Source organism: Camelina sativa, chromosome 15, assembly GCF_000633955.1.
Source record: "Camelina sativa cultivar DH55 chromosome 15, Cs, whole genome shotgun sequence".
In the NCBI taxonomy this organism is placed as follows: Eukaryota; Viridiplantae; Streptophyta; class Magnoliopsida; order Brassicales; family Brassicaceae; genus Camelina; species Camelina sativa.
Genome location: NC_025699.1, coordinates 735,392 through 762,724, shown reverse-complemented (window position 1 = coordinate 762,724; position 27,333 = coordinate 735,392). Strand labels below are relative to the sequence as shown.

Here is a 27,333-nt window from a genome sequence, read left to right as displayed (position 1 = left end):
TGAGGCACAGCATATTGAGTGGAGTAAGATCAAGACACCTACTGATGAAGTCGTTGTTCCTTACGACAAAATGGTTCCCGTCTCTGAAGGTTTGAGCCTTCTCTTCACTGACGATGATACAAACTTTTTTTTTGTTTCAATACGGTTACAGGTTTCTCACTGTGGTGCTAAAACTATGTTTAAAATTTTAAATTGATGTAGATGTTTCCGAGACCAAGAATCTTCTGGACAAACTTGTTGTGTTGAAGCTTAATGGAGGTCTTGGAACAACTATGGGATGCACTGGCCCCAAGTAAGCCTTTTTTTCTTTGTCTGTTTTTAATTCTTAATTTTCAATCTATATGTGTCTGTTTGAGATGTCAAGTTCATTGTTTGCCTTTCTCTTTAAGCGTACGTTTCCTAATCAGGAGATCTATATGCCATGTCATCCGTGTCTTCTGGTTGAATGTTGTCTTGTTCTATATAGTTTATAAATTGCTTTCATCGCTAGTGGATGTAACGCCCAAATTGAAGCTAGCGAACAATTCATTGTGTTCTTTTTTTTTTGCATAGTCATTTACTAGTAGTCAGTCCAAGATTCAGTAAGTGAAGATTTACTTTGCCTTGTTTCTCTGCAGGTCGGTTATCGAAGTTCGTGATGGTTTGACATTTCTTGATCTGATTGTTATCCAGATTGAGGTTTGTCATTATCTTTTTTTTTTTATAACACTGCCCTACTGCCTCCATAATCTTTGCTAATCTTAATGCCGAATATATTGCTCACTCACAGAATCTCAACAACAAGTATGGCAGCAAGGTTCCTTTGGTTCTTATGAACTCGTTTAATACACATGATGACACACAAAAGGTACTTCTTTCTTTCTCTCGGGATCACATTTCTTCGCTTCTTTGTTTATGCTATTCTCTTTGGCTGACTGTTTTTGTCATATTCAGATTGTGGAAAAGTACACCAACTCAAATGTTGACATTCACACTTTTAACCAGGTTTGTGATGTGGATGCATATCAAAATTAGCAAATGAAATTCTCATTTCTATGTAAAAACCTGACATCAGTCTGTAACTACTAAGTACTAACGTTTACTTTGATATTTCAGAGCAAATATCCCCGTATTGTGGCAGATGAGTTTGTGCCATGGCCCAGCAAGGGAAAGACCGACAAGGATGGCTGGTATGATTCCATTTTGTTACGTACTCATAACTATTGAAATCTGTTATTCTGCAGTTTAGATAACGAACAGCAACTGGAAACAGTATTCAAGTTTACTTAAATCTTAATACTTTAAATGGCTATTGTTTGCTCGTGTTCATATTAAATCGCATTTTTATCTTCTTATGCAAGCTAGAACTGGTTAATTACTTACGTGATGAAAAATCAAAACTGCTTACTTAATTGCAATGCCTTGTGGCTTGTGCTCTCTGAGATCTGTCCATGATTGCAGAGATCAAGAAGCTGTGAATTTTCTAACATTTTACAGTATATTGAAATCTATTAGAGAATTTGACATGTTCTCAATTAGCATAAATTTTATCTGTTTTCTGGTTGACCATATGCTGTAGTCTTTTTAGATTTTATATTTTTTTTGCCTTCATATGCGTTTTTATTGGAGATTACGTTTGCATTTAGAGAATATCTTCTGTTGTTTATTGGATCGCCTACTAATAAATTGTCTTTGTGAAGGTATCCTCCCGGTCATGGTGATGTATTCCCAGCCCTCATGAACAGTGGAAAGCTCGATACGTTCTTATCACAGGTTCTTTCTTTAGTGCAGTCAACTACTGTTTTTACCCCAGCACTGAAGATTGACGTCTATGTTTATTGAAATTTTTGTTTTATGTGTCTCTCAGGGTAAAGAATATGTGTTTGTTGCCAATTCAGACAACTTGGGTGCAATCGTTGACTTAAGTATGTCTCTTTATAGTTTCTTCGTTCTTGTATACACAGAGTTATATGGTTAAACAGAAATTTTACATGAAATTCCCATACTAACTGTCTTGTTTACCGTGTCTAATTGCTGTAGCAATCCTGAAGCATTTGATCCAGAACAAGAACGAATACTGTATGGAGGTTACACCCAAAACCTTAGCTGATGTAAAGGGAGGAACTCTCATTTCTTATGAAGGAAAAGTCCAGGTAAGTTATTGTCTCATCCCTTGTTTAGATGTACCTTTTCTTAAGCATGGTTTATTCAAAAACTGCTAATCAGATTTGGTTTTTCTCTAATACACCCAAAAAAACGAAAATTCTAAACCTCCTTTTAACTCATGGTGTTCTCACTGCTACCATTTTCTTGTGCTACTAAGGAACATACGTATTTTTCTGACCTCTAAAATCGACTTTTTGGTTTATCTCAGCTTCTGGAGATTGCTCAGGTTCCTGATGAACATGTAAGTCTATACTTCTTTTTTTACTTCCTGTTACCGTTTGGATGTCAATTTCTTTAGAGATTGTTTGAAACTCTTTAAGCATATTGATTAGAGATTTAGGAAAGTTGGTATAAACGAGCTTGGTTTAGAGAATCTTTCTTGGAAGCTTTGCAAAGCCATTTCTCCCTTTTCTTTGTGCTTTAGATTGTTCTTATGAAGGGAATATAGTAAATGCCATATTTATTGAATATACAATAGAATGTGAAACCTGTAGACTTTTGTTTGTGCCGTCTTTTTTTTTGCTCCCACTTGTATCATCTGCTTAAAAGAGTAATTGCACTTTGTTTTTGATCCTTGTGGTAGGTCAATGAGTTCAAATCAATTGAGAAGTTCAAGATATTCAACACAAACAACCTGTAAGTAGATCACATCCCTGACGATATTAAAACAATAGAAACTTTTTTGTACACACTAACTGTGTAAAGCATACAGATGGATTAATTTGAAGGCCATCAAAAAGCTTGTGGAAGCTGATGCACTTAAAATGGAGATCATCCCAAACCCAAAGGTTCCTGCGTGGCCTAATGCACAGTTTTATATTTTTGCAATTTTCATTATTATCTAATCGAAGAACTGCAACTTCAATTCAGGAAGTTGATGGAGTCAAAGTTCTTCAACTGGAAACTGCAGTTGGTGCTGCGATAAGGGTAACATGCCTGTCCTAGTGGCTCATTTATAGAATGCAAACTGTAATCTTTTCTCAACTCCTTTTTTTTTCTTTGTTTTTTAAAATGTGATTCTGTTTAAAAACAGTTCTTTGACAACGCTATCGGTGCTAATGTACCTCGCTCACGGTTCTTGCCAGTGAAGGCAAGTTCAGACTTGCTGCTCGTCCAGGTAAACTCTATCAACTATATCAACAGAGCAACACAGATATCTTTTGAAACATTTGACTAATGATTTAAATTTTTCACAGTCTGATCTCTACACCTTAGTTGATGGCTTTGTCATCCGAAACAAAGCTAGAACTAACCCCTCAAACCCATCAATTGAATTGGGACCGGAGTTCAAGAAGGTAATAAAAGAAAATGATATCCTGACCAAGTCCCATTTGCTTTCTTAAACATCCTATCAAGACTTTTGAGCCTCACATAGTGTATCTTTTCTAACAGGTGGCCAATTTCTTGAGCCGATTCAAGTCCATCCCTAGTATAGTCGAGCTCGACAGCCTTAAGGTTTCTGGTGATGTGTGGTTTGGCTCATCTGTTGTTCTCAAGGTATATCTACATTATATACATGCAATTTGTTTTCATTAGATTCCGAAGTGGGTACTAAGAATGGTTTTCTTTGGGTTTAAAGGGCAAGGTGACTGTAACGGCAAAATCTGGCGTGAAACTCGAAATTCCGGACGGGGCCGTGATCGAGAACAAGGTAAGCTTATGTTTAATCCGGTTTTTTAGCTTGGTTTATCGGTTTTATATCATTGTTTGGCTCTGTTGGAAATATAGGAACCGATTATAGTTCGATTAGGTAATTTGTTTTGGTCTGGTTGTCAGTTTGGTTTTATTGGTTTCTAGGAACAGAATAATTTAGCTTGGCACGGTTATGATTTTGGTTCGGTATCTAATCAGAGATATACAGTATCCCGAAAATGAAAACTAGGATTGATTTAGAGGTTTCATCTGGTTCAGTTAAACCTAAGTGACATTTCACATCGTTTAGTTTAGAACCTAAATTAATTTTGAAGATCAGAGACTAATAACACCATCTGTGTTTTGTACAGAACATCAATGGTCCGGAGGATCTCTGAACAAGACAAATTCCAAGTCTTCTTCCCTCTCTCATGGAAGACACAACATCTCGAAAAGATACTGTTTAAATTGGTGTGAAAATATTACAGTGCCACAGCAAAGTTATGAAGAAAGAATAAAACAACGTTTCCTTTTTGCAGCTTAGCAAAGTCTATTCCCCCCCTACGGACGGACTTTATAGTATTAAATTTTGCTCTTTTGAATTTTCCCAAAAAAAACATTACAGTGCCAATATTACAGTGCCACAGCAAAGTTATGAAGAAAGAATAAAACAACGTTTCCTTTTTGCAGCTTAGCAAAGTCTATTCCCCCCCTACGGACGGACTTTATAGTATTAAATTTTGCTCTTTTGAATTTTCCCAAAAAAAACATAGCAATTAAGTATTTGATTATATATTTTGGTTTCTATCTCCGATCATTCTTCTTTTTGATAACCCACTTTTTCTGTCTACAACCCATATCTATGCTTTAAAACTAGTTTATTACATTTAAGTACCAGATGAGATAGTTCTCATTTGATAATTTAATTTCTAATCAACTTATGTAGTTACTAGTATTTTTTACTGCATTTCACTTTAGTTAGAATAATCGCAAATTCAAATGACAAAAGTAGAAATGATTCATCACCAAGATTTCTTATCCTGTCAAATTATTCTGTAAGATTCTTGTCTTCTAAAATTTATGACAGATCAGTATGTAATAAATACGAAGACCATTTTTCGTATTTTGATTGTGAGTTTTTAGAAACAAATATATATATCGGATCTTTTTCAAATAGTAATAACATGTATGATTGTATTCATTCTAGAATTTGGGATGATGGGATTATTGATTTGAGATTTGAATAGAGTTTTAAAGACTTTAAATGTTATGGAGAATCTGTTGTTATTAGATCAAGATTTTGTTAAATTTTATTAAAGTTTAGTGTTATTAGTTTGTGATTTTGAAAAAGTCATTTAAAATTTTAACAAATTTGGGTTATTGGATTCAGATTTTTGTAAAGTCATTAATAGTTTTGTGTTATTCAATTAAAACAAAATAATGTAGGATTGTTAATTAATTCAATTATTATGTTATTGGTTCATGATATTGTACATTTTCTTCACAAAATAAAGTCATGGAAAGTATCACAAAAATATAGAGGTTATTTACAGCATTTTACAAGATTTTTGAAAACTAATCAACAAAACTATAGACTATCCTCTAACCATCTTTAAAAATCTCTTATTCATTTTTGATGATTTTGTTAAAATCTTCAAAATTATTTATAAATTAGAATCCCTAGTGATTCAAATCCAATAACACCCCTAGTGATTTGAATTTTCATGAGATTTAAGGGGTAGTATTGGATTCTAATTTATGAAGATTTTTGAAGAGTTCAACAAAATTATTAAAAGTGAATATGTGAAAGATTGTTAAAGATTGTTAGAGAGTTTTGTTGATTAGTTTTCTAAAATCTTGTAAAGTCCTCCAATAATCCATGTATTTTTGTGATATTTTCCATGACTTAATTTTGTAAAGAAAATGTCTAAAATCATGAACCAATAACATAATAATCAAACTCATTAACAATCCTAGATTCTTTTGTTTTAATTGAATAACACAAAACTTTTAATGACTTTACAAAAGTCTGAATCCAATAACCCAAATTTGTTAAGATTTTAAATGACTTTTTACAAATCACAAACTAATAACACTAAACTTTTACATAGTTTAACAAAATCTTGATCTAATAACAAGAGATTCTACATAACATTTAAAATCTTTAAAACTCTATTCAAATCTCAAACCAATAATCTTCACTTAAATGATTTTTGATAATTTTAGGGAAATTAATATGATTTACTGTAAAATTCTTTCAAAATCCACTTAAAACCATCAGATTGGATTTCTATATTAACTAAACAAATCCTCTCAACACCTCTAGAATATTTAAAAATCATTAAAATCCAATCAAAATACACAAACTGTTTTGAATAACATTGGATTTTTAATCAATTTTTTAAAATCATGAATTCAATAACAATAGAATTTAATAAAAAATTTATTTGTAGCCTCGGAACCTGCTATGGTTGATTATATCAGCAAAATCTCTATCACCTAAAATTAGAAGTATGAAGTCGGTTGCTTGTTTTTTACCTAGAAAAGTCCAAGCAAATAAACAATTATTAATGTTGGTTTAGTAAATATCAAAAAGATAAATTACTAGTAAATATCAAAAAAGATAAATCGTTAATAAATATTTTTTACCAGAAAAAACACGGTAGACACTAATTCCTGATTTTTGGAGTTCTTCTCCAATACGATCAGAAATGTTGTGGTCAGCAACTTCAATATTTACTGGACCCAAGAAAATTTGATCCAGCAAGATATAAGCACATATTTTGTGCAATTAATTTATGATTGAATAACATAAAATTTATAAAATTTACAAATCTGTATATATTTCTAGCAAATAAAAAGGAAAAAAAAAATCAAATCAAATAACGATGGATAACCGCATACGCGCATAGTAAGATATCAATTATATTCATATGCAATTATGCATACACACGTGTATTAGTCATAATTGTAACAATCTAAGACGATCTTTCCTGTTTCTTGTTTTATACATGTCACGATCTAATTGCATTACATAGATGGCAGTTACTTGAAAAAAGTAAAAATTAAATATAGATTATGTGTCATTTGGCATGTTACATACGCGTCCAATTTAAGACTATGATGATCTAACATATCTCAACAGATAAGCTCTTCTTTATTTTCAAATCTGAAACTCGTAATTGCATTTCCTTCTTAATTTGTTTGACTAGTCCTGAAGTCTTTGCTTTTGATCAGTATAATAAATATATATATATATATATATATATATTGATAAGTTGTTTGACCAGTGATATCATCAATAAAAGATTTTTACATTACCAAGCCATCTCTAGCTCGAATCAAACAGATCAGGTCAGTTTTCTCTCTATGACTTTTTTCTTTTCATTTTCTTGGATCTTATTAAAAAAACGTTGACGACGAATCGATCACTACTGCTACCTTGTTTTGAGGGACTTATGATGTCCCAAATATTAGATATGTCACTATCGCACATATATGATCAGTTGATCATATATCAGTTTATCATGTTGTTTCTAAAGTACTCTTTCCAATATTCCCTCATATATCTCTTACGCACAGGTCACTAAATGATGTTGTTTCTAGTCGCTGTTCTCGGTTTAATAGCCTTTTATGTCTACAAGTCCATAAAGCCGCCTCCGCCAATTCCGTTGCCAAAGAATGTTTCTGAGATATCTCCAAGAATCAAGCTCAATGATGGCAGATATCTAGCGTACAAGGAATTAGGTTTTCCAAAAGACAAAGCCAAAAATAAAATAATCATTCTCCACGGATTTGGAAGTTCCAAGTTAGTGGATTTAAAAATCACACAGGTATTCTAAATTAAATGATTATATTGCAAATTCCTTGAATATTGTTTCATATCATTAATAATGCTCCTCTGGCTTTCAGGAAATGATCGACGAGTACAAGATATACTTCTTGCTCTTCGATAGAGCTGGCTATGGAGAAAGCGATCCTCATCTATCAAGAACACTCAAAACGGATACATACGATATCGAAGAACTTGCTGATAAATTGCAAGTCGGTCCAAAGTTCCATGTCTTAGGAATGTCACTCGGCGCTTATCCAGTTTACGGCTGTCTCAAGTACATTCCTCATAGGTATCTATCGTGCTACGTACATATTCCGTATATATAAATAAATTAAAGATTATATAATCTATATATACTTGAGTGAATGTCTCTAACAATATATTAATGTGTGTATTATATTATAGATTAAGTGGAGCAACGTTGGTGGTTCCGCTACTGAATTTTTGGTGGCATTGTCTGCCTCTAAACTTGTCGATGTCGGCGTTCCAGAAACTGCCAATTCCAAACCAATTGACACTTGGCGTCGCACACTACTTTCCATGGTTGTTTTATTGGTGGATGACTCAGAAATGGTTCTCACCATTTAGTCAGGATCCTAGAGAAACTATGACTGAGCGCGATATAGAGCTCGCGGATAAGCATACAAAACACGCTTATATCAAGGTATCTTAATAAATTATGTAGTGTAGTTTTAAACTAGTTTTCTTATATATATACTGAACTTGATGATACTTTATAATGAAGAAAAAAAAAAACACTCATGAAAGCGATTGATTTATGCGGTTCAGGAGTCCGCTCTACGTCAAGGTGAATATGTGAGCATGCAACGAGACATCATTGCGGGTCACGAAAATTGGGAGTTTGATCCAACCGAACTGAGCAATCCATTTTCAGATGATAACAAAGGGTCAGTTCACATTTGGTGTGCACTCGAAGACAAACAAATATCGCATGAGGTTTTACTCTTCTTATGTGATAAGCTTCCATGGATAAAGCTTCATGAAGTCCCTGATGCTGGACATCTTATTATTCATGAGAAACAGCATTTTGAAGACATTATTAAAGCCGCTTGTAGTTGAATGTGAAAAGATAAAACAAATCTTAATAGTTTGTGTTTGGAATGGATTTAATTAAATATATGTTTTGATGTCATGATTTTTACGACTTAAATTCCAATTTTATATCGATGTGGTTTTTTCTAATGATATATATATATTATCTGAGTTAGTATCAGTTAAAAAAAAATCACTTTAGTGGCGATACAATCATGGTTGGCAAATTTATCACCGTGCAATATAGGTCTTTAGTCTTTTTTGTTTAAAAATGCTTCCACCGTATGTGTCACAAACACTTGGATTTAAATTAACAAAGCAATTTCTTTAAAAATTCACGAAGGATAAGTTTGTTTGTCTTTCTTTCTTAGTGATCTAAAATCTGTAATAAATCCAAAAATACAATTTAATATGCAATATAAACGAAGGGAGTTACGTAATTGATAATGAATGCAAAAGGACAACCAATTCAATAAAAGTAATGCAAAATAAGTTATCAAGATTCAAGACATGTGTAACAAAGAGAAAAAGAATAAAGACAGTATTTGTAACAAAAGAGCGGATTCCTGAACTGGATAAACCAAGCGCAATTATATTAGAGTTGGAAGGTATCCTTGTTATCGTTTAATGGTATCCTTACAAAACCTGTTGTATGCCTTGCTAAAAAAAAGAAAAAAACAACGATACCACCATTACACCACACTAGGTACGAACCTCCACTATGTGCGGGTAAATTGAATTAAATAAATATTATGAGTAATATTATTATTTAAGGTTTAAGATTAATCTCAAATAAGTAGCAATATTTTATAGACAAATCGATTAAATTTAAACTAATCGTAAATTTAAAAATGCAATATGAAAATATATAAAACTGGTAAATAAATGAATAATTTTATTTTTGTTTGTGAAATTCAATTTACTTCTAATAATTAAATACATTATGAAATTGATAATTAAATACATTTCTAGATTTTGATTATTGAAAAATCTTTCATTTAAAAAACTAATAGAAAAGAACATTGTCTTATATATGTGAATAACATATCTGTGTAAATAATAATGAAATGTAAGTGCATTAATTAAAAAAAACACAGAAACGATGTGAACGCAACACCTCAGGTTTTTTTTTTTGGTGAGAGTGATTCTATATTAATATATAGGGAATAACATATTTATGTAAATAATAATGAAATATAAGTGCATTAATTAAAAAAGACACATAAGCGATGTGAGCGTGACACATCAGCCTTTTTTTGTGAGAGTGATTCTCTATTAATATATAGGGGATACCATATTTATGTAAATAATAATGAAATGTAAGTGTATTAATTTAAAAGACACAGAAGCGATGTGAGCGCGACACCTCAACTTTTTTTTGTGAGAGTATTTTTCTATTAATATATATGGATGGGATTAGCTAATCATCTCGTATATGATATCATTAGGTTGGTCTTTCTCTCCATTTCTCTCTAGACAGTTATCTGAGTTTCTTTCTTCTTTAGTTTTCTTTAAAGAAGTTCTTTTAATTTTTTGGTTCGTAGAAAAATACATTCCTCATAGGTAAATAATACTCCTATATAAATATGGGATATCTCTTAAGAAAAATATAATGATAAAAAAATTAGAAACAATAATCAATATTTTGGATTGTCACTTGTCATCATCTATCAAGACTAGCGCTTATGTTTATATATTTACATCTTTTATCCATTTCTTTTAAGATTTTCGGTTTGAAAATTTTCAGGCGATAGATTACAAACATTAAAATTTAAATAAGAAAAAACACTTGGTGCTAATAGTTGGGATAATATTTTCTCAAATACACGACTCTTTTCTTCTTGTTGTTTCATCCCCATCTGTAACTTACCATTTACCAAAAGTCAGGTTATCTAAAGATTATAATGATTGTGGTGTTTGTGTTGACTTATATGTGAATGTTGTTTATAATAGGCTAAGTGGAGCAACGTTGGTGGTTCCGTTAGTGAATTTTTGGTGGAGCCGTGTGCCTCGAAACTTATTGAATGCCGCGATGAAGAAATTGCCAACTGGATTTCAGTTGACACTTGGAGTCGCACACTACTGTCCATGGTTGTTATATTGGTGGATGACTCAGAAATGGTTCCCAAATAGTCGGAATCCCAAAGACACTATGACCAAGCGAGATTTAGAACTCGCAGAAATACATAAAACACATTCCTATAAGGTACGCATATGTAATGAACCTTATTGACAAAAAAAAAAAAAACACTCATGCTCATGCATGAAATGCTATTCGTTATAGGAATCTGCAATACGGCAAGGTGAATTTGTGAGCACACAACGAGACATCATCGCGGCTTACGGGAAATGGGAATTCGATCCAACGGAATTGAGCAACCCGTTTTCGGACAGTAACAACAAAGGGTCGTTTCATATGTGGTGTGCACTCGAAGACAAACAAATTTTGCGAGATGTTTTAGTCTATATATGCGATAAACTGCCATGGATAAAACTCCATGAGGTCCCTGATGGTGGACATTTCATCATCTATGAGAAGCAGCATTTCGAAGCCATTATCAAAGCCGCTTGTAGTAATTAATGAACAAAAAAAAAAAAAAAGACTTGTGTTTCGAATAAATTTGATAAAATTATGGGCATGTATGGTTTAACCGTTTAAGTGGTATGTATATGGATTTTGATTTGTGGTTAAGCCGCTAAGTTGGAGGGTATTATAGTCATTTCAAACAAACCGACAAAACCGGTAAAAGCAATATGTTTTGTTTTCCCACTAAAGAGTTGTTTTAGTAAACAAAAAGAGAAACCAAAAAAATCAAATCTCTCTCTCTCTCACTCTCGCCGGAGAGATGCGACGGTTACTTCTAGCTTTACTCTTCCTTGCACTAACCCCGCCGGCGATTTCTCATTACTCTTCGTCAACCTCATCACCTTCTTCTTCCTCCGTCTCTTCAGACGCATCAGAATGGCGTCCAGCTCGAGCCACCTACTACGCGGCTTCGAATCCTAGAGACGCGGTGGGAGGTGCGTGTGGATACGGAGATCTCGTGAAATCTGGGTACGGTATGGCTACGGTTGGTCTAAGCGAGACTCTGTTTGAGCGTGGTCAGATCTGTGGTGCTTGTTACGAGCTCAGATGTGTTGATGATCTCCGTTGGTGTATCCCTGGTACTTCAATCATTGTCACCGCTACGAATTTTTGTGCTCCTAATTACGGATTTGATCCTGAAGGTGGTGGTCACTGTAACCCACCTAACAAACATTTCGTCCTTCCGATCGAAGCGTTTGAGAAAATCGCTATTTGGAAAGCTGGGAATATGCCGGTGCAGTATCGTAGGTGCGTTTTGTAATTTGTTGTTTTTTTGCCAAATTAGTTTCGCGTTTTGAGAGAAGTGCGTTTGCGGTGGTGGGAACGCGGTTCTGCTTTTTTCACGATTTAAATAATGGAGGCGATGATGATGCTTTTTCTTTTTGCTTTCTTCCGTCTTCTTCGATATCCGTGTGCTTTATGTGAGCTAGGTTTGCCCTAAATTGATGTCTCGATTTAGTCATTTACTTTATTGCCCCTCATATAGTTCTATCTGATTTTGAGTTGGTGTTTACAATAGTTCAGAGAAGTAGAATTTGGATAGATTTGGATTGGAGGATACCAATGTTGTATGTATGTAGTCTGAATAGTTTTGGAGCATTGGATATTTTTAAGTTATGGCTTAACAGAACATGTAACCATTGTTGTTGGTATTACAAAAACAGGATCAACTGCAGAAGGGAAGGGAGCATGCGGTTTACAGTTGATGGAGGGGGAATTTTCATATCGGTTCTGATCACCAATGTTGCGGGATCCGGTGATATAGCTGCTGTGAAGATCAAAGGGTCAAGAACCGGGTGGTTACCAATGGGTCGGAATTGGGGACAAAATTGGCATATCAATGCTGATCTCAAGAACCAAGCTCTCTCTTTTGAGGTAACTTCTAGTGACAGGTCAACCGTGACAGCTTACAATGTCTCCCCTAAAAACTGGAATTACGGACAGACCTTTGAAGGGAAACAATTCGAGACTCCATGAGACAAACACGGGGGTTTATCGAGAGATATCTCGTGATTCTTTTTTTTTCCCTGTCGGAATTTTTTTTGATGGCAAGTATATTGATCTTGGTCTAAGGTTATCTTTAGGTTTGAAAAGGAAGAAACTTGGGTCAGTCTTTTTGCATTTCATAGTCTCTTTTTCCCACGCATAGGTACAAATATCACCAATGTACTAAGAACAGTGATCACACAAACATCACTATTGTATCTATATGTTTTACATTACCAAGGAGCGAAAGCATCCTTTCAAATGCTTAAATCTAATGATGAGCATTGAGTCTTACAGTTTTCGTTCAAAACCACTGGTGTACTGTATTCCGATTTTGTAACAATAGGCCATGATCAGATATATATTGAAGGTAAAAACAGTTAAAAGAATGCAAAAAGAGTACTGTGATGTATAATAGTAACAAGAATCTGAATAACTAAAAGGTTATAACTTCCAAAGTCAAAAGATAGTAAACCTATTATAGCCAAGAATGTAAGTTCACTTACTTCCAATGTGAAGATCATTCAGGCCAAAAGGATCATCGTGTGTTGTAAAAATTCCTATCAACATCCCACTTCTCTTAAAACTCTACATGAGATTCAATAACCCCAAACAAAAAAAACCAAAAAAAAAGTAAAACCGTGTCAAGAACTCATAAAGTTTGATGAGATTCAATAAGCAACGCATTGAGCATGACGTGAACAGCAGCATCATAGACCGCAGAGTCGTAATGCATTCCGTCAAGTGTACATTGCGGTCCACAGTTCCATGTAAAAGACTGTATATCAAGCAAGATAAGTGGACCTCCCATTTGACGCAAGATCTTACTCTCCCCTAGTGACCTATCATACTCATGCCACACCGTATCACTCATCTTGTGCTTCTTCTCATCCGTATTCAACATCCCATTGATCAAAACAGGCATCCCAATCCAGAACAGATGCATAGATCTACCAGAAACAGATCCACCTCCTTCTTGCTCTTTTGGCCTCAATGGCACCAGAGACTCCACATGACTACTCAACTGCTTCAACTGAAATCCGAAATCTGAAGCATTGTTGACATGAAGCATATGCCATAACCCACTTCCCATAATCAAAACATCAGGATACTTGTTCATCTTCTTATACGACACAACAAGATCATCCAAATCTTTCTCGTAAGGAGCCCAAACGAAATCAAGCTTCATCCCAATCTCCTTAACCACAAGGGTGTAATCACTATGCCTCTTAAAGAGATCATCTTTAACCGAACCCAAGGACTTTGAATCCGAACCCAAAACAAGACTCAACAAAGACAAAGCAACGAACCTCGCCTGAGAGTCACCAGCGACAACAACCCAAGATCCATTCAACAAATCAGAAACATCGAACCTATCCAATTTCTGAAACTCACAGCTCAAAACTTTCCTCGATTTCATCCAATCCCAATTCTTGTCGAAATAATCAAGCTTCGTTGTTGAGCCGTTGTTGTTACTACGCCTACGAACAGGCTTAACATCCCAGACAATCTGATTCACCTCGTTGATACAAGAGATACGATGATCGTAGACGACAACAGACGAAACAGAGGCAACGATGTCGGAGACGGAAGGGAAATAAGGAGTGAGATGAACACAAACAGCGAGAGAAATAAACAAAGCGCCACTAAAGAAGAGCATCTTGTTCCTGCTTAGATGCCAACCTGCCATAACCATGGGAACGAAGAGGACGAAACAAGCTGCTAATACTCCGTAATGAATCGCTCCTAGCATCTCTCTCAGGGTTTCGTAATCAGACACACACATCTATCATCTAGATTTCATCATCTAGACAAAAACCCAATTTTTTTATTCAGATTCGACGAATCAAACTCTTTTCTTTTTTTTTTGGTTTTCTAGTTCCTACAATTTAAGAAGCTAGGGTTACGAAATTGGTTTGGTGAAGAGAACACATCAGATTGAAACACACAAAAATTGAAGGCGAAGATGAAAATTTGGTGAGATTGAAAGGAACAGAACAACCGTAGGCTTCTCTTCTTCGGTTTTTTAAATTTCCATATTTGATAGATCTCCATTAGATTTTATTATTGATGATGAATCTCAGAACGACATAGTTCGGTTCACTTTAGCTTGATAATGGAACAAGGAAACTATTCTAACGTACGCTCACCGCTGGGTATCACGTAACTGCATGTTGGTTTGGATCATAAGTTTTTCGGCCCACCTAAAAGCCCATTTAGCTTACCGATTTTACATATTTAACTTTTATTTTGTACTTGGCTTTTAAAATTTCCATATTTGATAGATCTCCAATAGATTTTATTATTGATGATCTCTCACATCTCAGAACGACATAGTTCGGTTCACTTTAGCCTGCTAATGGAACAAGGAAACTATTCTAACGTACGCTCACCGCTGGGTATCACGTGACCGCATGTTGATTTGGATCATAAGTTTTCGGCCCACTTAAAAGCCCATTTAGCTCACCGATTTTACATATACTTTTTATTTTGTTAATTTCTTCTCATTCTATGGTTACTTGAGGCCTTGGGGAGGGTGTAACAAATCAAAATATTAATGCCTTATTATATTCACTCTAGCTTTTAAGGTAGGGCTAATAGGAGGACAAATCTATGATGTTATTAGTTTTATAGAGATGTGTGTGAACGTTGGGTAGGAAGAAATAAGTAAAGAACCAAAAGATGGATTCATGTGGGGGAAATGTGTAAAGAAGGCTATATGATCATATTGTATGTGTGTAGATATGTTTAATGTATATATATGTGGGATTGTATGTGTATACAATATGGTGATACATAATAGAAGAAAAAGAGAATATGGAATTTGGAATAATGAGAGAAAAAGGTTATGACGATGATGAGAAAGGCTGAGAAGTGATGCTCCCGGCGGGATGGCCCATCAATTGCTTCCAAGGATTTATTCACATGTTCACATCTGCTGGATCCCACATGATGATAATAATAATAATATCCATCTCATTCTCATATGCTTTTTTGTGTTTTTTTTGTTAGGTTTTTTTTAATATTGATCTAGTTTCAGTCGTCGATCGAAATTTTATAAGTTTTATAATCACCTTTACCATGTGAACATGTTCATAATCATATAAACATAGCAAATAGAGCAATAATTTCTAATATCCATTAGTTTTGGACTTACGGTCAATAGTTTTCTAATTAGATCAAATGATATGGTAATTTATTGGCGGACTAAAAAATGTGAAGAAATAAGTTTCTAGCCATATAAACTACGACGATGAGATATGAATCTGAAAAAAAAAAAACATATAAATGACAAAATGAAATATAAAATAACTATAAATAATAAATTACAACATGAAAGATCTATTTTTAAAATAAGATCAATGTACGTACGTAGATCGGATGGCAATGTGAAAGAAGACAAATTAAAGGATTCGGATGCAAGTGGGTACAAAATGAATTAAAAGAGACAGTTATTTCAGTTAGAAGTGCCGCCAAAGCACAAAGACCAAACATAAAAATAAAAAATATACTATAAAAGAGATTGCAACAGTTTTGGGTTAACCCAAGATTCGATCTCCCATGCAACCAATAAAATTCTGACACGTACACAAATATTCCAGACCGACCACTCTTGGAGAAGCATGGGATAATATAATTGAGAGGATCGCCACTTGATGAAGAAACACGGTTTACCATTTTAGGGCGGCAATTTTTCATTAATTATTCCGGTTTAGTACATTATCACCTCGTGATCATGTTATTTGTTAGCACAAAAAAGAAATTGATGAATTTTTTTTTAAAAAAGAGCTAAATTTATAATAGTAGTATTTGTTATATTGGGATAGGGACCTTCTCTTTATTCACTTTTTCGCCTCTCCTTTTTTCATGTCTTCTGTCTTTTTCCTCTTTATATATAACCCCTCCCTTGCTCTCCGAACCCTCAACGAACACAAAACATTTCTGTCGTCTTCTTCCTCTCGAGTCTCGATTATTTCTCTCTTTCTTTCTATCTCCTAATTGATTCAAAAAACATCATTTCAAGAGATTATATATATACATGGCTCCTGTCTCGTTACCTCCAGGTTTCAGATTCCATCCAACGGACGAGGAACTAATTACTTACTATCTAAAAAGAAAGATCAACGGTCTAGAAATCGAACTTGAGGTTATCGCTGAAGTTGATCTCTACAAGTGTGAGCCATGGGACTTACCAGGTATTAATTACTAATATTTTGATCTTCTTCATTTATGCGCATGAGTTACTAGCTATATAAATCTTTTAAAGGATATATGATTTATGATAAACATTACTCGATTATAGTTTAGTTTCAATTTCTCCAATTGGATTAAAATCACAGTTTCTATGATAATAATTGTTATTTATGCTCTTAAACTTAAGCAACAAAGAGAGCTAGGTTGAAGAAAAGAATAAGAATATAACATGTATGAAGAAACCCTATATATACGTTTATTTTCTACCTGGAAAATTCCACATGTTACAAGCAACAAGTATACAATAGTTCTTTATATAACTATTTTCTTAATTTGTTATTATTTCGACTGTTTTTTTTTTCTGACATCAAATTCAATAACTGTATTTCTTTAATTCTTTTCAATGTATAATTGTAAACATGAATGCCACGAACTTTGTTGAGATATTCGTATTTCTTAAGGTTTGGATTCATTATCCATATATATCTATTGATAAATATCGTTGTTTATATAGTAATCGCTAATCAAATATATATTAAATGATAGGTAAATCTTTGCTTCCGAGCAAAGACCAAGAATGGTACTTCTTCAGCCCACGTGACCGGAAGTATCCCAACGGTTCAAGGACAAACCGCGCAACCAAAGGCGGTTATTGGAAGGCCACTGGCAAAGACCGACGGGTGAGTTGGAGAGACCGAGCCATTGGAACCAAGAAGACACTGGTTTACTACCGTGGGCGTGCCCCACACGGTATTAGAACCGGTTGGGTCATGCACGAATATCGACTCGATGAAACGGAATGCGAGCCTTCTGCGTATGGCATGCAGGTTCGTTCGCTAACTACAATTAATTCGACTAATTATTCTTTTTTTATTGTATATATATCATTAAAAAAAATCCCGTCTAATCTTTTATATTTCAGGATGCATATGCACTTTGTCGTGTGTTCAAAAAGATTGTTATTGAAGCTAAGCCAAGAGATCAGCATCGGTCATATGTCCACGCGATGTCGAATGTGAGTGGTAACTGCTCATCGAGTTTTGACAATTGTTCGGATCTCGAAATCAGCTCAACTACTCATCAAGTTCAAAACACATTCCAACCGCGATTTGGCAACGAGCGTTTTAATTCCAACGCAATCAGCAACGAGGACTGGTCACAATACTATGGTTCTCCTTATAGACCGTTCCCTACTCCATATAAGGTATAACTAATATTTCAAAGTTTTTTTACATCCATCACCCTATAAGGTTAAATGCACCCATCAACGTATAACATATTGTTAATGATGGATTCTCTATATGTTCATACAGGTTAATACAGAGATCGATTGCTCAATGTTACAACACAATATATCTCTACCACCGTTGCGTGTAGAGAACTCTGCGGTTAGTGATTGCGATTTCTTTACGAGTATGACTCACAACAACGATCATGGTGTGTTGGATGACTTTACTTTCGCTGCAAGTAACTCCAACAACTATAATAACGTTGGTGATCAAGTGATCCACGTTGGCAATTATGATGAACAATTAATAACGTCTAATCATCATATGAACCAGGTATGTATATCAGACTATATTTAAAGTTACTTTCTGTTAAATTAAGCCTAACATATATTATTTATAATGCATTTGAACAGGCCGGTTATATAGAAGAGAAGAAGATGATCTCGAGTTTGGATGATACTGACCAAGATCTTGGATTTCATGGTGAGAATGATTTATAATTAGGTTTAAAGTTGAAGATTGTTAAGTTGCACTTCTTATCTAACGATAATTACAAATTGTTTAATTTACAGGGAACAATACCAATGGCAACATAGATATCGATGATTTTTTCTCATTTGATATATATAACGAGGAAAACGTGAATAGAATAGAAGATAATGAACATGTGAGCACAAATGAAACCCTTGATTCATTAGGATTTGAGGTGGTTGAGGAGGAAACTAGATATAACAACCAAATGCTCATCTCGACATATCAAACAACGAAAATTCTATATCACCAAGTCGTACCATCTCACACGTTGAAAGTCCACGTCAATCACAATGTGGAAGAAAGAACATTGTTCATTGAAGAAGACAAAGATTCTTGGTTACAAAGAGCTGAGAAGATCACGAAGACAAAACTAACACTTTGTAGTTTAATGGCTCAGCAATACTACAAATGTCTTGCGATTTTTTTCTGATTCTTTTCTTTTTAAATTATTGATTTATTTAACCCTTTTGGATATAACACAGGGCACTTACATATATGTATGTATACTAATATTTTTACATTTAATTGTTGTATTTCTTACTATTTGCAAAATATCTCTTATACGTATAACAACAACAAATTGGAATATTTCCCTCCAGAGTATATATATACTTTTTTCAGTTGTTATTTCCCTCAAGATTTTCGCATAGTTTACTGAAGTAATATAGTTTTTTTAATAGAAAATTAATATAACATGCGATTTAACTTTATTTGGAAAAAAACACTTTTACTTAATTTGGTCCAAATACCACATTATAATTATCATCATCAGCACCATCCACCATCCATGTAAACTTGAAGTAATTTAATAGGCAGACAAATCCATGAGCTTCTTCCAAGCCGGTCTAGCCGAAATCTCATTCCACCACCGGTTAACATTCTCTCGAGACGTAACCAAACCGCTCAAACTGACTTCATTCATGATATATCTCATACCGGGCATATGAGTCAAATCAGCCAATGTGAATTCATCACCGGCCAAATACCGGTTCGTAGCTAATCGGTTCTCATAAACATCGAGGACCTTCTCGAACTTGACCTTTAGCTCCTCAACCAAAGTAACGTCGCATGGCTCACCAAACTTGGGCTTAAAGACGACGTTAATAACTAAGGGAAGAGCCACAGCATAGAGATAGTTATTCTCAACTTCCACCCACTGGTCCACAATGGCTCGTTCCTCCAAAGTCTTGCCCAAGAGGTCCGTTCCTTGGTCCGCATACTTTGTCGCGTAGTACCTCACTATGGCTCGCGACTCTTGAAGTTAAGCCAAAAATGGAATATATAACTTGTTTTTAACCATTAGTATAAGAAAATATATTTTTGAAAATTTGACAAAAAAAATCAAATAAAAGTAGAAAGATATGTTGTTGAGACAAAATCTAAACAAAGAAATCGTATACAGTTTAGAAATATATTTTACCCATAAAAATTACTCAAGAGTAAAATTTCGACTTAAGAGTAATTGAGTACACATGGTCATTTAACTTTAAAACAATAACAAATTTGAGAGTTTTATCTTACCAAAAAGCTTGAGATCTCCATCTTCAATAGCTGGAACTTGACCAAACGGCTAATAACAAGTATACAACGAAAGTAATGACTAATACATACGTTTCTGTGATAATAGTTAAAATATAATGCTAAAGTTATACCTGACGGAGAAGATGTTCTGGTTTTTTCTGCTCAAGTTGATCGAGATCGACATGAATCACCTCAAACTCGATGCCTTTCTCCAAAAAACAGAGCAATACTCTTTGTGGATTAGCTGCTTTTATCTGCCCATATACTTTGACTACCATTTTCTGATAAAAAATGTATAACTTTTTTTATACGTAATGTATTGTTGATATGAATATGGATGCGTGTAATTTATAGACCATGAATTATATATATTTCAATTTTCAACATCCAAAGAATGAGAGTGACTTTGCTTGTGGAGTAATCATCACTTATATATATTTCGAAATCCGATGGACCGGTAAGTAGGTGAGAAATGGAACGTGCTGTTTCTTTTTTTTTTTTTTTTTATTATTTTGTGAAACACAAAGTTTGAAGGTTACGTACATTTCGTTTGTGTTTTGCATTAGTGTGTTTACATCTATTTGTTCTAATTTTGCTAAAACAGGTTTCTAATTACATCTGTATACAGTATATGTAAAATTTGTAAATACAAATGTATTTCTTCTTCAACTGAGTCCAATTATACGTTGGGTTGGGGATAAGGAAGATATATGTGTAAAATAAAATGTAAAACTGAGAGTGTACCGATCTGATGTATGGTTGATGAAAAAGCCAGCCCAATAGAGGTATCCTTTGAAGAAAGACCGCAACCGCAAGTGTAGGCCAAAAACCACTTTTAAACATGACAGAAGAATGGAAGAAAAGACATCATCATCAGTAAGCAAAATCAAAACTTGGTAATAATACGGCACAAGATGTTGTTGAGGAGAGAGGAAAACCAAACCTGAAGAGGACAAGGAAGCCATATGATTTTAGAAGCAAACCGAAGATAGGCCATCCAAACACAACAGAGAAGCAGAAACCCAATCCAAATGATATCTATATGTGTATATCAACAACAAGTATAAAAGCAACAAGTATCAACTTTTAAGTCTTTTTGCCTTGTGACCTCAGGAGTGTCAGATTGGAAGCAAAAGGGACAATAATAGCTAGGAACCTTAAAACTCTGCCTTTTAGTAAAGAATTGGATTGTTGGGTGGATTCCAATGGTTAGAGTAACACCAGCTAAGAAGAGTATCTGTTGTTCAAATATAGACCACAGAAACTTAAAAAGAGCTTCTTGGTAAAATCAATCGTAAGAGAGCACAAAGATGATGGTAACTAAATACCAACATTCCCCATGGCGATGAGTCCCTTGTCAAACACAAAAATCACTCCCAGGAATGTAAAGAAGATACCAAATCCAGTCAAACCTAGCCCAATCTCTACCACCACCACATATGTATATCATCACATCACCAAAGTTTCAACAATAATGATAACAAGTGCAACAAATTCATTCGACAAGGCAAATAACAGAATTCGAAATCAATGGATACAGAGTTCATTATTCTTATCACATATATCCCAAAGGAACTTACTTTTTAGGTCGTTCATCTCCAAGGAAGCCATTGTTGCCGGCGACGAATTGGACAATAAAAGAAAAAACACGTAAGAAGACAAAATTCAAACAAAATTTCAGATCTGAGAAAGTGTAATTTTTCTTTTTAATAATCTCTGAAACAATCAACCCAAGAGGAGTTTGAATGATCATCATCTTCATCTTGTTGAAATTGGATCGTGGTGGAGTCTAACAACTTCAAGTAGAAGGAACCAAGCAAGCGCGACGAGTCAAAGCTTCGTCATCCCATGGGTCTCCACGTCAGCATCTTACACAACATATTTGAGATATTTCAAAAGAACCCCTCACTGTTATTTATTACCGAATATATCCCACAAGATTTCTAATCATATTTACTTACATATGTAATAATTTCTTTTTTTTTTAGAATAATAGTGACTAATTTATTTTGGTTATCAAATTATTATTAAGAAATTAAAATGCTAGAAATTACATTACATAAAAATTAAAAAAATATATTGAACAAACATAATTACATTATTACTTAACACTCAAATTTCTTTTATTAATCCAACCATGTAAAAGTATATTTAACTTGTGTGTAAATTTTGTAATAATTTCTTTATTAATATTATGGTTTTTTGGCCTCCAAAAATCTTATTTTTGGCTTCCAAGAGTCTCCATTTTTGGGGCCTCCAAGAGTCTTCATTTTTGGCCTTGGCCTCCAAAAGTCTTCATTTTTTGCCTCCAAAGCGACTTCACTTTTGGCCTCCAAAGCGTCTTCAGTTTTGGCCTCCAAGGATCTCATTTTTTGCCTCCAAAAGTCTTTCATTTTTGGCCTCCTCCAAAGCGTCTCCATTTTTGGCCTCCAAAAATCTTTATTTTTGGTCTCCAAAAGTCTCCATTTTTTGCCTCAAAAAGTCATCATATTTGGCCTCCAAAGCGACTCTAAATATAGAGACTCTTGGAGCCCAAAAATGCAGACTCTTGGAGGCCAAAAATGCAGACTCTTGGGAGCCAAAAGTGGAGACTCTTGGAGGCCAAATATGATGAATTTTGGAGGCCAAAAATGAAGACTTTTGGAGGCCAAAAATGAAGACTTTTAGAGGCCAAAAATGGAGACGCTTTGGAGGCCAAAAGTGGAGTCGCTTTGGAGGCCAAATATGATGACTTTTAAAGGCAAAAAATGAAGACTTTTGGAAACCAAAAATGGAGACTTTTGGAGACCAAAAATAGAGACGCTTTGGAGGCCACTATGATGAATTTTGGAGGCAAAAAATGAAGACTTTTTGAGGTTAAAAATGGTGATGCTTTGGAGGCTAAAAATGTAGACGCTTTGGAGGCAAAAAATGGAGACGCTTCGGAGACCAAAAATGGAGTTGATTTGGAGGCCATGGAGACACATTGAAGGAAAAAATAGAGACGTTTGGAGGCCAAAAATAGAGACGTTTTGGCCATGGAGACGCTTTGGAGGCCAAAAATGGAGACTCTTTGGAGGCAAAAAATGTAGACGCTTTGGAGGCCAAAAATGGTAGAACCGCACTTTATATACACATTTCAAAGAGGGGCATTTTTAAAAATGTCCATTCATAGCATTTTTAAAACTTTTATATACAAAATGACCATATTACTCTTTCTTTGAGTGATGGTAAGAATGTACAGTCATCAAAATCGAAAAACATTTCCCGCCAAATAATAAAAAATTTCCAGCCAAAAAATGAAAATTTTCCCGCCAAAATTGGAAAAATTTCCTGCCAATTTTTTTGAAATTTATACCTTATAAAAACATTGTAAACGCTTTTCAAAGACCTTGTAAATGCTTTTAAAAACCTTGTAAACCTTGTAAACGCTTTTAAAATTAAAAAGGGCATTTTCAAAGAGGGCATTTTTAAAAAACTTTTATATACAAAATGACCATATTACCCTTTCTTTGAGTGATGGCAAGAATGTACAGTCATCAAAATCAAAAACATTTCCCGCCAAAAAATAAAAAACTTCCCGCCAAAAAATGAAAAATTTTCCCGCCAAAATCAAAAAATTTCCCGCCAAAATCGGAAAAGTTTCCCGCCAAATTTTTTTAAATTTATACCTTATAAAACATTGTAAACGCTTTTTAAAGACCTTGTATGAAAAAAAAACTAATAAAAATTGATATCTGATATCAATATAGAATATTTTATGGAAATAGAAGAATCATATATTCTTGAATATGGAATTCAATATTAAATATATAGAATAAATCTAATATTAATATATAATATATATATATATAATTTATATATATTAATAGAATTGTTAATTGAATTGATTTGGTGGTAGAATTTTATGAAATGACCCCAAACCAAAGAGTGTATCTCGTCTAGCTTTGAACAAATATTATCGATAAATTTCTTATCAAGAAGGCAAAAAAATGCGGATATAGTCGAATGGTAAAATTTCTCCTTGCTAAGGAGAAGACGCGGGTTTGATTCCCGCTATCCGCCCAAACATAAATGGATACAAAAAGATAAAAGATTCTGTTTGCACTGCCTAAAATATATTGACATGTGCTTAATATATTCTCATTAGAAAAATATATTTTTGATCTTAAATACATTTCATTTTCTCATATAAAATATAGTTATCATTTAGCGAATAAAATAAATAGATGGAAAAATTTTTAAAAATAAAATAGAAATCATAGTTTCCCATGTAAGGATTCAAGAGGCCTCAATTTCATTTCAATGAGGCAAAGAAAAAGCCTTTTATTTGATCAGAATAAGGCAAAACCTCTAGATGTATAATGATCAATCCAGAAATGACATAGTCTTATATTTGATCATATAGGGGGCATATCCTGCCATTTTTAACGATCTTTCCGGAAAATACATAGTCTTTTGTTAGATATAGAAGGAGGCAAAGCCTACCATATAAAATGATCCATCTAAAAATTATATAGCTTTTATGTATGATCGTAAAGGAGGCAACGCCTACAACTTATGATGATCAATCCGGAAAAATATATAATTTCACAATGTCTATAATATTTATGTTCTATAAATATAAACCGAAACAATATGAATTTACTTACCTCGTCAAAGCTCTAACGGTAAAGACATCGTGCTGATAAAGTGTTGTAAATAATAACGTAAATATATATGTGTTAAGGAACTATATAATTGTACAAAGAAAAATGGAGGAAGAACGTGATAGAAGAGAGAGTGAGGAAAAGCATATTAACACATTTCTTACTCTTCTTATTATGTATATATCTCTCTCTTACATTCTTCTCACATACATAACCTTTATATATACTAGTGATAAAGACTATGATGACTCATGCACTACACAAGGAAATAAAGACAAATGTACAAATGTGAAGGACAAGTGGTGAACAAGTGTTACACCAAGCAAATGGGTATGTGTCATTAAGATGGAAGACACATGTGGTGATGGACAAATCGAACGATTCGCAGAATCTTCCAATTTTTTGAATCTGAATCGATGGTTGGAGCTCTCGGTAATCCTTTCAATAATTTTCTCTCTTTCTTTTATCCGTTGTAACACACAAGAATCCATATCGTCAGTATTTTTAGTGTTCAACCGTACCACCGTCAACCACCACTGCCGGCCATCACCTTAACCCCTACCTTTAAACCAAAAAACCCAAAATAGTAATTTACCCTACCCTTGATCCTACTTTTCTAATTTTTTTGAATAGATGGTTATATTATTCTATAGTTTTGTTTTTTTGGCTACTCAGCTAATTCACCCTTATTAAAAACAACATAAACAAAGAAAAGAAAGTGAGTACCAGATACAGACGAAAATTTAAAATACCAAAAAATTGTTAAAAAAACACAAACCATAATCTAACTACAAGAGAAAAAAATTAGACTAAATTAACTGAAAAACATAGTCGAAAAAATAAACGAACAAAAGAGCAAAATAAATTAACAAAAGAGGAAAAGAAAACATACTAACAACGTAACCTGACGAAAAGAAGAAAATACATAACAAAAAAAACAAATTAACAAAACAACCGAAAAAGTTTAGGGGTTAGGGTTTAGGGTTTTTAAAATTAAAAGGTTTCCAACCATTTAACAAGGTTTAATAAGGTTTTTTAAAAACCTTGTAAACTTTTTAAATAAAATGTTTTTTATAAGGTAGAAATTTAAAAAAATTTGGTAGGAAAATCCAATTTCGTAATTTTGGCAGGAAATTTTTTTGATTTTGGCGGGAAATTTTTTCGATATTGGCGGGAATTTTTTTTGATTTTGGCGGGAAAATTTTTCATTTTTTGGCGGGAAATGTTTTTCGATTTTGATGACTGTACATTCTTGCCATCATTCAAAGAAAGGGTAATATGGTCATTTTGTACGTAAAAGTTTTAAAAAGAGGTATGGATGGACATTTTTGAAAATGCCCCTTTTTGAAAATGCAGAATAGTCTCCAAAGATAAAGTGCGGTTCTACCATTTTTGCCCTCCAAAGCGTCTACATTTTTTGCCTCCAAGAGTCTACAATTTTTTCCCTCTAAGAGTCTCCATTTTTGGCCTCCAAGAATCTTCGTTTTTGGTTTCCAAAAGTCATCATATTTGGCCTCCAAAAGTCATCATTTTTTGCCTCCAAAGCGTCTCCATTTTTAGCCTCCAAGAGTCTCCATTTTTGGCCTCCAAAAGTCTTATTTTTTGCCTCCAAAAGTCATCATATTTGTGGCCTCCAAAAAGTGTGGAGGCCAAAAATGGAGAAGCTTTGGAGGCCAAAAATGATGACGTTTTGGAAGCCAAATATGATGACTTTTGGAGGCCAAATATGATGACTTTTGGAGGCCAAAAATGGAGACGCTTTGGAGTCCAAAAGTGGAGACGCTTTGGAGGCCAAAAGTAGAGATGCTTTGGAGGCTAAATAGTGGAGACTCTTGGAGGCTAAAAATGGAGACGCTTTGGAGGCCAAATATGATGACTTTTGGAGGAAAAAAATGAAGACTTTTGGAGGCAAAAAATGGAGACTCTTGGAGGCTAAAAATGAAGACTCTTGGAGACCAAAAATAGAGACGCTTTGGAGGTAAAAACTCATGACTTTTGGAGGCCAAATATGAAAACTTTTGGAGGCCAAAAATGAAGACTTTTGTCCGTCAAAAATGGAGACTTTTGGAGGCCAAAAATAGAAACGCTTTGGAGGCAAAAAATGGAGACTCTTGGAGGCAAAAAATGGAGACTCTTGGAGGCCAAAAATGGAGAAGCTTTGGAGGCAAAAAAGGATGAATTTTGGAGGCTAAAAAGGATGAATTTTGGAGGCCAAAAATAATGACTTTTTGAGGCCAAAAATGAAAATTTTTGGAGGCAAAAAATGGAAACGCTTTGGAGGCCAAAAATGGAGACGCTTTTGGAGGCCAAAAGTGGAGACGCTTTGGAGGCCAAATATGATGACTTTTGGAGGCCAAATATGATGACTTTTGGAGGCCAAAAATGGAGACCTTTGAAGGCCAAAAATGGAGACGCTTTAGAGGCCAAAAGTGAAGAATTTTGGAGGCCAAAAATGAAGACTTTTGGAGGCCAAAAATGAAGAATTTTGGA

The 27,333-nt window shown here is 34.1% G+C and overlaps 7 protein-coding genes and 1 non-coding gene across 9 annotated transcripts; 6 read left to right on the top strand and 2 right to left on the bottom strand.

Moving 5' to 3' along the window:
* On the top strand, positions 7–4,372 carry LOC104747976 (UTP--glucose-1-phosphate uridylyltransferase 2). The gene is made up of 18 exons (XM_010469679.2): positions 7–89; positions 202–292; positions 618–678; positions 770–847; positions 934–984; positions 1,096–1,169; positions 1,680–1,752; positions 1,847–1,904; positions 2,020–2,132; positions 2,354–2,386; positions 2,729–2,781; positions 2,858–2,933; positions 3,016–3,072; positions 3,179–3,262; positions 3,342–3,440; positions 3,538–3,642; positions 3,725–3,796; positions 4,149–4,372. The coding sequence occupies exons 1-18, from the start codon at positions 71–73 to the stop codon at positions 4,173–4,175; spliced, it is 1,224 nt and encodes a 407-aa protein (XP_010467981.2). The 5' UTR covers positions 7–70; the 3' UTR covers positions 4,176–4,372.
* LOC104744412 lies at positions 6,961–8,768 on the top strand. Its single transcript, XM_010465470.1, has 5 exons — positions 6,961–7,131; positions 7,360–7,610; positions 7,690–7,901; positions 8,018–8,276; positions 8,402–8,768. The coding sequence occupies exons 2-5, from the start codon at positions 7,368–7,370 to the stop codon at positions 8,690–8,692; spliced, it is 1,005 nt and encodes a 334-aa protein (XP_010463772.1). The 5' UTR covers positions 6,961–7,131; positions 7,360–7,367; the 3' UTR covers positions 8,693–8,768.
* LOC104747975 lies at positions 10,101–11,367 on the top strand. Its single transcript, XM_010469678.1, has 3 exons — positions 10,101–10,228; positions 10,619–10,871; positions 10,950–11,367. The coding sequence occupies exons 1-3, from the start codon at positions 10,101–10,103 to the stop codon at positions 11,244–11,246; spliced, it is 678 nt and encodes a 225-aa protein (XP_010467980.1). The 3' UTR covers positions 11,247–11,367.
* LOC104744411 (expansin-A13) lies at positions 11,458–13,031 on the top strand. Its single transcript, XM_010465468.1, has 2 exons — positions 11,458–11,999; positions 12,416–13,031. The coding sequence occupies exons 1-2, from the start codon at positions 11,512–11,514 to the stop codon at positions 12,726–12,728; spliced, it is 801 nt and encodes a 266-aa protein (XP_010463770.1). The 5' UTR covers positions 11,458–11,511; the 3' UTR covers positions 12,729–13,031.
* LOC104744410 lies at positions 13,102–14,814 on the bottom strand. Its single transcript, XM_010465466.2, has one exon. It carries the CDS (start codon positions 14,521–14,523, stop codon positions 13,390–13,392), a length of 1,134 nt encoding a protein of 377 aa, XP_010463768.1. The 5' UTR covers positions 14,524–14,814; the 3' UTR covers positions 13,102–13,389.
* Positions 16,491–19,237, top strand: LOC104744408 (NAC domain-containing protein 45). Its single transcript, XM_010465465.2, has 6 exons — positions 16,491–16,933; positions 17,478–17,758; positions 17,854–18,135; positions 18,245–18,493; positions 18,574–18,643; positions 18,733–19,237. Exons 1-6 carry the CDS (start codon positions 16,777–16,779, stop codon positions 19,122–19,124), a joined length of 1,431 nt encoding a protein of 476 aa, XP_010463767.1. The 5' UTR covers positions 16,491–16,776; the 3' UTR covers positions 19,125–19,237.
* Positions 19,345–22,175, bottom strand: LOC104744407 (glutathione S-transferase F11-like). Of its 2 annotated transcripts, XM_010465464.1 has the most exons (8): positions 21,796–22,175; positions 21,548–21,639; positions 21,372–21,452; positions 21,159–21,253; positions 20,960–21,047; positions 20,347–20,496; positions 20,216–20,264; positions 19,345–19,948 (listed from the first exon to the last, which is right to left on the bottom strand). In XM_010465464.1, the coding sequence occupies exons 1-8, from the start codon at positions 21,824–21,826 to the stop codon at positions 19,500–19,502; spliced, it is 1,035 nt and encodes a 344-aa protein (XP_010463766.1). In that variant the 5' UTR covers positions 21,827–22,175; the 3' UTR covers positions 19,345–19,499. The 2 variants fall into 2 exon arrangements, with proteins under 2 accessions (XP_010463766.1, XP_019092133.1); XM_019236588.1 differs by lacking the exon at positions 21,796–22,175 and having other exon boundaries at positions 21,544–21,627.
* On the top strand, positions 24,189–24,259 carry TRNAS-GCU. Its single transcript has one exon. It is a non-coding gene; the product is annotated as a tRNA-Ser (tRNA).